At 43.3% G+C, this 11,123-nt stretch overlaps 1 protein-coding gene across 1 annotated transcript; it reads left to right on the forward strand.

The window, feature by feature from the left end:
- Window positions 1-1,365: 1,365 nt before the first annotated feature.
- LOC124030312 (transketolase-like) lies at window positions 1,366-5,168 on the forward strand (the record flags this gene model as incomplete). The annotated part of the gene is given in 6 exon segments (XM_046341705.1): window positions 1,366-1,604; window positions 1,870-1,997; window positions 3,190-3,240; window positions 3,243-3,385; window positions 3,706-3,870; window positions 4,856-5,168. Coding segments are annotated over 6 exon segments (1,002 nt in total), but the record flags the coding sequence as incomplete, so codon positions are not given.
- Between the last annotated feature and the right edge of the window lie 5,955 nt (window positions 5,169-11,123).

The following is an 11,123-nucleotide window of genomic DNA, read 5'->3' on the forward strand; positions in this document are numbered from 1 at the left end:
CTCTCTGTGTCAGGCTTACTCTCTCTGTGTCAGGCTTACTCTCTCTGTGTCAGGCTTACTCTCTCTGTGTCAGGCTTACTCTCTCTGTGTCAGGCTTACTCTCTCTGTGTCAGGCTTACTCTCTCTGTGTCAGGCTTACTCTCTCTGTGTCAGGCTTACTCTCTCTGTGTCAGGCTTACTCTCTCTGTGTCAGGCTTACTCTCTCTGTGTCAGGCTTACTCTCTCTGTGTCAGGCTTACTCTCTCTGTGTCAGGCTTACTCTCTCTGTGTCAGGCTTACTCTCTCTGTGTCAGGCTTACTCTCTCTGTGTCAGGCTTACTCTCTCTGTGTCAGGCTTACTCTCTCTGTGTCAGGCTTACTCTCTCTGTGTCAGGCTTACTCTCTCTGTGTCAGGCTTACTCTCTCTGTGTCAGGCTTACTCTCTCTGTGTCAGGCTTACTCTCTCTGTGTCAGGCTTACTCTCTCTGTGTCAGGCTTACTCTCTCTGTGTCAGGCTTACTCTCTCTGTGTCAGGCTTACTCTCTCTGTGTCAGGCTTACTCTCTCTGTGTCAGGCTTACTCTCTCTGTGTCAGGCTTACTCTCTCTGTGTCAGGCTTACTCTCTCTGTGTCAGGCTTACTCTCTCTGTGTCAGGCTTACTCTCTCTGTGTCAGGCTTACTCTCTCTGTGTCAGGCTTACTCTCTCTGTGTCAGGCTTACTCTCTCTGTGTCAGGCTTACTCTCTCTGTGTCAGGCTTACTCTCTCTGTGTCAGGCTTACTCTCTCTGTGTCAGGCTTACTCTCTCTGTGTCAGGCTTACTCTCTCTGTGTCAGGCTTACTCTCTCTGTGTCAGGCTTACTCTCTCTGTGTCAGGCTTACTCTCTCTGTGTCAGGCTTACTCTCTCTGTGTCAGGCTTACTCTCTCTGTGTCAGGCTTACTCTCTCTGTGTCAGGCTTACTCTCTCTGTGTCAGGCTTACTCTCTCTGTGTCAGGCTTACTCTCTCTGTGTCAGGCTTACTCTCTCTGTGTCAGGCTTACTCTCTCTGTGTCAGGCTTACTCTCTCTGTGTCAGGCTTACTCTCTCTGTGTCAGGCTTACTCTCTCTGTGTCAGGCTTACTCTCTCTGTGTCAGGCTTACTCTCTCTGTGTCAGGCTTACTCTCTCTGTGTCAGGCTTACTCTCTCTGTGTCAGGCTTACTCTCTCTGTGTCAGGCTTACTCTCTCTGTGTCAGGCTTACTCTCTCTGTGTCAGGCTTACTCTCTCTGTGTCAGGCTTACTCTCTCTGTGTCAGGCTTACTCTCTCTGTGTCAGGCTTTACTCTGCCTGTGACATGTGCTCTATGAGAAGGACATGTGTTATAGAGCAGTCTGTGAATTGGGTTAGAGCGCCCAAAGTTACTTTGTAGTGTGTTGTTTTTTATGTGTCCCTAGTTACCGTGTGTACTGCATGCTGGGTGATGGGGAGTGTTCAGAGGGGGCTGTCTGGGAAGCCATGGCGTTTGGTTCTCACTACAACCTGGATAACCTGGTGGCTGTTCTCGACGTTAACCGCCTGGGACAGAGTGAAGCTGCTCCTCTCAAACACGACATGGACGTCTACCGCAGACGCTGCGAAGCGTTCGGGTCAGTACCCCTTCCCTCTTCTCCTTCGCTCCTCTCTTGCACCTCCTGCTCTCTTCTTGTTTGGGTCAGTACCCCTCCCTCTTCTCCTTCGCTCCTCTCTTGCACCTCCTGCTCTCTTCTCGTTCGGGTCGGTACCCCTCCACCCTCCACCGGTCTTCTTCCTCACATCTCTCATCTGGTTCCTCGTCCCACATCTCCTCCTCCCATCTCTTTTCGACCAGGGTCGGCCTGTTGCGTGTGTAACCCGGTCCTTCTCCTCATCCAGGTGGAACACGTATGTGGTGGATGGTCATGACGTTGAGGAGCTGTGTAAAGCTCTGTGGCAGGCCCAGCAGGTGAAAGGGAAACCCACTATGATTGTCGCCAAGACCTTCAAGGGTCGAGGACTCAAAGGTAGATGGAGATGGGAGGGCGTATAAACCAGGAAGTAAACGGGCCAAAACCCAGAAGGGACTAACCTGAACTTATCCCATAAGAAATGCTAGTTTTCATTTTGAAGAATGTTTTGCAACGTTGTGCTAATGAATACACCCAATACTGCAATTCCACAGGTTGTATTTACACTGATGGCTCTGGTTGCAACAGTCTAATGGTCTCTAGATAATATAACAGTCTAATGATCTCTAGATAGTCAGTTTACTAGATAATATAACAGTCTAATGGTCTCTAGATAGTTTACTAGTTAATATAACAGAATATAATGGTCTCTAGATAGTTTACTAGATAATATAACAGAATATAATGGTCTCTAGATAATATAACAGAATATAATGGTCTCTAGATAATATAACAGAATATAATGGTCTCTAGATAATATAACAGAATATAATGGTCTCTAGATAATATAACAGAATATAATGGTCTCTAGATAATATAACAGAATATAATGGTCACTAGATAATATAACAGAATATAACGGTCACTAGATAATATAATGGTCTCTAGATAGTTTACTAGATAATTGTTAAAGGAATTAAATCGTTATGTTTTAATACCCAATTAAAATGAAACACTCTTGTCAATTCATAAGTATTTGTAATTCCCTTATTGTATAATGATAGACTGGGCTCTGTCTTACAATCAGACAGCAGAGTTTATTCACGAGAGTACTGAATACTATACAGTTTTACCACAGGTTATAAACTGAAAATGACGTCCTTCGTTCCAGCCCCAATCCGTGCCATCTCCGTTCCAGTACAAAGGCTGTATCTCAAGCCTTCCCACATCCGTCTCCCTACCAATTTAATATCATTTATGACTCAAGGCCTTCTCCTGTAGATAAGCATTCAAATGGCAGTCTGAAGATTTGTACCAAGGAACAGACAGTCATTGTTCTAACTTTTGACCACATTCATTATTTTCAGTACTGGGATCAAGAAAGAAAACTCATACATATATAGAATAGTATTCTGATTAGTACATCCTGATTGAAATGTATACATAATTAGTCATTATAGATTTTAAAAATTCCCTTAACAATAATATAACAGTGTAATGGTCTCTAAATAGTGTAATGAGTGTACTAGATAATATAAACATTTCCCTGGTGGGGTAAATGACCTGTTGACTCATCTCCCTCCTCCAGGCATAGAGAACACGGATAACTGGCATGGGAAGCCGATGCCCAAGGACCGGGCCAGGAGGCCATTAAAGACTTAGAGTCTCAGATTCAGAACCCCAACAAGACCATCTGCCCCGAGCTACCCAATGAAGATACCGCTCCCGCTGACCTCTCACCAATCACCCTGCCTAGCCCTCCCAATTACAAGATCGGAGACAAGGTACACACACACACACCGCTGACCTCTCACCTTTCACCCTGCCTAGCCCTCCCAATTACAAGATCGGAGACAAGGTACACACACACACCGCTGACCTCTCACCTTTCACCCTGCCTAGCCCTCCCAATTACAAGATCGGAGACAAGGTACACACACCGCTGACCTTTCACCCTGCCTAGCCCTTCTTTCTAGAAGATTGGTGACAAGTTACACACACCGCCGACCTATCGCCTGCCTACAATATCAGGGACACGTCCCCCTCTGACATGGTTATCTGTAGGCTCCTGGGTAACACTTCCTGTCTACCTTTCTCTCCCCAGGTGGCTACTCGTAAGGCGTATGGCGTGGCCCTGGCTAAACTCGGTCAGTCCAGTCCGAGGGTGGTGGCTCTGGACGCTGACATGAAGAACTCTACCTTCTCTGAGATGTTCTACAAGGCCTACCCTGAACGCTTTGTAGAGTGCTTCATCGCTGAGCAGAACATGGTGAGGGGAGAGGGTGTATGATAATGTAGTCTACCCTGAGCAGAACATGGTGAGGGGAGAGGGTGTATGATAATGTAGTCTACCCTGAGCAGAACATGGTGAGGGGAGAGGGTGTATGATAATGTAGTCTACCCTGAGCAGAACATGGTGAGAGGGTGTATGATAATGTAGTCTACCCTGAGCAGAACATGGTGAGGGGGTGTATGATAATGTAGTCTACCCTGAGCAGAACATGGTGAGGGGAGAGGGTGTATGATAATGTAGTCTACCCTGAGCTGAACATGGTGAGGGGAGAGGGTGTATGATAATGTAGTCTACCCTGAGCTGAACATGGTGAGGGGAGAGGGTGTATGATAATGTAGTCTACCCTGAGCAGAACATGGTGAGGGGAGAGGGTGTATGATAATGTAGTCTACCCTGAGCAGAACATGGTGAGGGGAGAGGGTGTATGATAATGTAGTCTACCCTGAGCAGAACATGGTGAGGGGAGAGGGGTGTATGATAATGTAGTCTACCCTGAGCAGAACATGGTGAGGGGAGAGGGTGTATAATGTAGTCTACCCTGAGCAGAACATGGTGAGGGGAGAGGGTGTATAATGTAGTCTACCCTGAACAGAACATGGTGAGGGGGTGTATGGGGGGGTGTAGAGACGAGGACTAAACTGGACTTGCATTGTGGCGCAGCGGTCTAAGGCACTGCATCTCTGCTTGAGGCGTCACCACAGACCCTGGGGGGGCATGAGCAGCCTTTTGTGGTTACAGATGCAGGTGTTACGGAGCGATAGTTAGATTGTTACGTTGCAGGGTCTATGGTATTGTAGTGTTGAGACCCCTGCCAGCTGGTCCGTCCAGGTCACCCTGGTCGGTCTGTCTGTCCAGGTCACCCTGGTCGGTCACCCTGGTCGGTCTGTCTGTCCAGGTGTTTAACATTTTCTGGAATTATAAATTATCCACCTTAAAAAAATCTAATCTATTTTCTGTGTAGGTGAGCGTGGCGATCGGCTGTGCCACACGGGACCGCACGGTGGCGTTCGCCAGCACCTTCGCTGCCTTCCTGTCCCGGGCTTACGACCATATCAGAATGGCCGCCGTCTCAGAGTCTAACATCAACCTGGCGGGGTCACACTGTGGAGTCTCTATCGGTCAGTACTGTCTCATCTCACCCATTTTCCCACCACAGGGCGCGGGGTCCCTCTCCACTAAAGTGGGGGCGCGGGGTCCCTCTCCACTAAAGTGGGGGCGCGGGGTCCCTCTCCACTAAAGTGGGGGCGCGGGGTCCCTCTCCACTAAAGTGGGGGCGCGGGGTCCCTCTCCACTAAAGTGGGGGCGCGGGGTCCCTCTCCACTAAAGTGGGGGCGCGGGGCCCGGGCCTTTCTCCACTGAAAATCAATTGTCAAGCCGGACTTTTTATTGAGTTTTTTAGTTGCCCATATATTCTGTTATAAACTTATATTTATTCTCCCCAATTTTGTGGTATCCAATTGGTAGTTACAGTCTTGTCTCATCGCTGCAACTCCCATACGGACTCAAGAGAGGCGACGGTCTGGAGCCATGCGTCCTCTGAAACACGACCCAACCAAGCCGCACTGCTTCTTGACACAATGCCCACTTAACCCGGAAGCCAGCCGCACCAATGTGTCGGAGGAGGAAACACCGTAACACCTGGCGACCTGGTCAGCGTGCACTGCGCCCGGCCCGCCACAGGAGTCGCTAGAGCACGATAAGACGAGGACATCCCTGCCGGCCAAACCGTCCTGGGCCAATTGTGCCCCGGTCGCGGCCGGCTGGGACAGAGCCTGGCCTCAAACAGATGCAGTGCCTTAGACCACTGCACCACCCAGGAGGCCCCTATAATATATTTAATGTCTTCAGGGGGGTAAATGGTGTTACTGTACATAAATACTAAAACCTTAGGTGCCATTCTAGAGGTTTATTCTGCCTGTAAGATTTAATTAATTAATTAATGGAATGAATTTAATTGTCACTAATCACTCTGAGTATTGTTTAGTGGTCCCCTTAAAGGCTGTAGAGCAGGGGTGTCAAACATACGGCCCGCGGGCCGGAACCGGCCCCCAAGGAGGTTCGATCAGGCCCGCAGGATAATTTGAAAGTGGAAAAAATGCATAAAAGACATGGAATTAATATTTTTAATTCGCTGCAATTCATGGATTATCCGCTATAATGACTTTTTTCCATCAGAGTAGGAAGACAAGCCGCATCACTGAGACAGACTGAAACAGCAGACGGTATCAATGCGCCATCTGCTGCTTTGTTACGACGTTGTTAATACCTTGTCTCTACCTCTCCGCTACACCCTCATTAGCCAAAATGTTTATCCAAACGGAGAAAAGTAGATAAGTGTAGAATTTTCAAGAAAAATGGACCACGTCCTATTTATTTACAGAGATGCACGGAAAACCTTTGTGCTTGGTGTGTTTGCAACAAGTTTCGAGTATTGAAGGAATATAATATTCGACGCCACTACAGTATCTACTACCAGGGTACCCAAATTAACAGCCCTGGCTGCTAAAATTTTATTAATGTTTGGGACAACCTACCTTTGTGAACAAATTTTCTCAGTGATGAATATCAATAAAACAAAATGCGTTCAAGGCTCACAAACAAACACTTAAATGACATTCTGAAAGTGACAGCTAGTCAGGACATGACACCTGGTGTTGATGCACTTGTACAGGCCAAAAGATGCCAAGTTTCAGGTACAAATACAAGTCCAGACTAGACTAACACCTTTAAAATGCTGCCTTAGATACTGTTTTGCATTGAAAGAATACAGCTCTGTGAAGATGAATCCTTACTGTGGTGATTTAAAAAATGTGCACTTTAATGTTAGTCAGCAGCTTCAAAACAAAAGTTGTGTGATGGAATTCTACTGTTCATACAACTCCATAAATTTTCAGTATGTATTGTATGTGTATGTATGTTTCATGTATGAAGTTTACAGATTTACAGGACAGGCAACACTTTCTTCATTACACATTTAAAATCACTCTCCTTAGTTTGTAAGGTGTACGCAGGGATTACATTTAGATTTTATATGCGTATGTGTAAGTGGTTTAAAAATTCCTTTCTTTAAAAGTCTCATTTAATCTTAAAGTGCATTACTATATTTTTCAGTACCAATTAAAGTTTTGTGCCTTTGTACAATCAGTGGGATCAGTTGCAATGCATATTTGTGAATGATAAAAGTAAATTGCACATTTGTCTAAGGAAATATGAGGTGTTTCATGAAATGTTTTGTAAAAGGATAGTTCATTAAATTTCAATATTTTCCTAATGTTCTTGTGCTTCTTTACACCAAAACAAAGGAAAGACATGATATTTTGGTTATTTATAGCAGAGTATGGTATAATTTTAATGGTCCGGCCCACTTGACATCTCCCTAGGCCGTATGTGGCCCACGATGCGAAATGAGTTTGACACCCCTGCTCTAGTCTATTCTACTCTACTCTACTCTATTACACTCTACTCTACTCTACTCTATTCTACTCTACTCTATTTATTCTGTTCTACTCTACTATATTGTGTTCTACTCTCTGTATTCTACTCTACTCTATTATACTCTACTCTATTCTACTCTATTAAACTCTATTTACTCTGTTCTACTCTACTAGTGTGTTCTATTCTACTCTACTCTACTCTATTCTACTCTATTAAACTCTATTTACTCTGTTCTACTCTATTAGTGTGTTCTATTATACTCTACTCTATTGTACTCTACTCTATTCTACTCTACTCTATTCTACTCTATTAAACTCTATTTACTCTGTTCTACTCTATTAGTGTGTTCTATTCTACTCTACTCTACTCTATTATACTCTACTCTATTCTACTCTACTCTATTCTACTCTATTAAACTCTATTTACTCTGTTCTACTCTATTAGTGTGTTCTATTCTACTCTACTCTATTATACTCTACTCTATTCTACTCTACTCTATTCTACTCTATTAAACTCTATTTACTCTATTCTACTCTATTAAACTCTATTTACTCTGTTCTACTCTACTAGTGTGTTCTATTCTACTCTACTCTACTCTATTCTACTCTATTAAACTCTATTTACTCTGTTCTACTCTATTAGTGTGTTCTATTCTACTCTACTCTATTCTACTCTATTAAACTCTATTTACTCTGTTCTACTCTATTAGTGTGTTCTATTATACTCTACTCTACTCTATTGTACTGCTGTAGAGGGACGACTGATTAGTGTGTTCTATTCTACTCTATTACACTCTACTCTACTCTATTCTATTATACTCTACTCTACTCTATTGTACTGCTGTAGAGGGACGACTGATTAGTGTGTTCTATTATACTCTACTCTACTCTATTGTACTGCTGTAGAGGGACGACTGATTAGTGTGTTCTATTATACTCTACTCTACTCTATTGTACTGCTGTAGAGGGACGACTGATTAGTGTGTTCTATTATACTCTACTCTACTCTATTGTACTGCTGTAGAGGGACGACTGATTAGTGTGTTCTATTCTACTCTACTCTACTCTATTGTACTGCTGTAGAGGGACGACTGATTAGTGTGTTCTATTCTACTCTACTCTATTGTACTGCTGTAGAGGGACGACTGATTAGTGTGTTCTATTATACTCTACTCTACTCTATTGTACTGCTGTAGAGGGACGACTGATTAGTGTGTTCTATTATACTCTACTCTACTCTATTGTACTGCTGTAGAGGGACGACTGATTAGTGTGTTCTATTATACTCTACTCTACTCTATTGTACTGCTGTAGAGGGACGACTGATTAGTGTGTTCTATTATACTCTACTCTACTCTATTGTACTGCTGTAGAGGGACGACTGATTAGTGTGTTCTATTATACTCTACTCTACTCTATTGTACTGCTGTAGAGGGACGACTGATTAGTGTGTTCTATTCTACTCTACTCTACTCTATTGTACTGCTGTAGAGGGACGACTGATTAGTGTGTTCTATTATACTCTACTCTACTCTATTGTACTCTATTAAACTCTATTTACTCTGTTCTACTCTATTAGTGTGTTCTATTATACTCTACTCTACTCTATTGTACTGCTGTAGAGGGACGACTGATTAGTGTGTTCTATTCTACTCTACTCTACTCTATTGTATTATACTCTACTCTACTCTATTGTACTGCTGTAGAGGGACGACTGATTAGTGTGTTCTATTCTACTCTACTCTACTCTATTGTACTGCTGTAGAGGGACGACTGATTAGTGTGTTCTATTCTACTCTACTCTACTCTATTGTACTGCTGTAGAGGGACGACTGATTAGTGTGTTCTATTATACTCTACTCTACTCTATTGTACTGCTGTAGAGGGACGACTGATTAGTGTGTTCTATTCTACTCTACTCTATTGTACTGCTGTAGAGGGACGACTGATTAGTGTGTTCTATTCTACTCTACTCTACTCTATTGTACTGCTGTAGAGGGACGACTGATTAGTGTGTTCTATTCTACTCTACTCTACTCTATTGTACTGCTGTAGAGGGACGACTGATTAGTGTGTTCTACTCTACTCTACTCTATTGTACTCTATTATACTCTACTCTTACTGATTAGTTGTACTGCTGTAGAGGGACGACTGATTATTGTACTGCTGTCTAGTGTGTTCTATTATACTCTACTCTACTCTATTGTACTGCTGTAGAGGGACGACTGATTAGTGTGTTCTATTCTACTCTACTCTATTGTACTGCTGTAGAGGGACGACTGATTAGTGTGTTCTACTCTACTCTACTCTATTATACTCTACTCTACTCTATTGTACTGCTGTAGAGGGACGACTGATTAGTGTGTTCTATTCTACTCTACTCTATTGTTCTGATTAGTGTGTTCTATTCTACTCTACTCTACTCTATTGTACTGCTGTAGAGGGACGACTGATTAGTGTGTTCTATTCTACTCTACTCTACTCTATTGTACTGCTGTAGAGGGACGACTGATTAGTGTGTTCTACTCTACTCTACTCTATTCTACTCTACTCTACTCTATTGTACTGCTGTAGAGGGACGACTGATTAGTGTGTTCTATTCTACTCTACTCTACTCTATTGTACTGCTGTAGAGGGACGACTGATTAGTGTGTTCTACTCTACTCTACTCTACTCTATTCTACTCTACTCTACTCTATTGTACTGCTGTAGAGGGACGACTGATTAGTGTGTTCTACTCTACTCTACTCTATTGTACTGCTGTAGAGGGACGACTGATTAGTGTGTTCTATTCTACTCTACTCTACTCTATTGTACTGCTGTAGAGGGACGACTGATTAGTGTGTTCTACTCTACTCCTACTCTATTCTACTCTACTCTACTCTATTGTACTGCTGTAGAGGACGACTGATTAGTGTGTTCTATTCTACTCTGTATACTCTACTCTACTCCTATTCTATGTGTTCTACTCTATTGTACTGCTGTAGAGGGACTGACTGATTAGTGTGTTCTATTATACTCTACTCTACTCTATTGTACTGCTGTGAGGATGACTGATTAGTGTGTTCTATTCTACTCTACTCCTACTCTATTGTACTGCTGTAGAGGACGACTGATTAGTGTGTTCTATTCTACTCTACTCTACTGCTCTGATTATTCTACTCTACTCTACTCTATTGTACTGCTGTAGAGGGACGACTGATTAGTGTGTTCTATTATACTCTACTCTACTCTATTAGTGTGTTCTACTATTCTACTCTACTCTATTGTACTGCTGTAGAGGGACGACTGATTAGTGTGTTCTACTCTACTCTACTCTATTGTACTCTACTCTACTCTATTGTACTGCTGTAGAGGGACGACTGATTAGTGTGTTCTACTCTACTCTACTCTATTGTACTGCTGTAGAGGGACGACTGATTAGTGTGTTCTACTCTACTCTACTCTATATTGTACTGCTGTAGAGGGACGACTGATTAGTGTGCTCTCTCTACTCTATTGTACTGCTGTAGAGGGACGACTGATTAGTGTGTTCTATTCTACTCTACTCTATTGTACTGCTGTAGAGGGACGACTGATTAGTGTGTTCTACTCTACTCTACTCTATTCTACTCTACTCTACTCTATTGTACTGCTGTAGAGGGACGACTGATTAGTGTGTTCTACTCTACTCTACTCTATTATACTCTACTCTACTCTATTCTATTCTACTCTACTCTATTGTACTGCTGTAGAGGGACGACTGATTAGTGTGTTCTATTATACTCTACTCTACTCTATTGTACTGCTGTATTA

Source organism: Oncorhynchus gorbuscha, unplaced genomic scaffold (genome assembly GCF_021184085.1).
Source record: "Oncorhynchus gorbuscha isolate QuinsamMale2020 ecotype Even-year unplaced genomic scaffold, OgorEven_v1.0 Un_scaffold_10433, whole genome shotgun sequence".
Classification (NCBI taxonomy): Eukaryota; Metazoa; Chordata; class Actinopteri; order Salmoniformes; family Salmonidae; genus Oncorhynchus; species Oncorhynchus gorbuscha.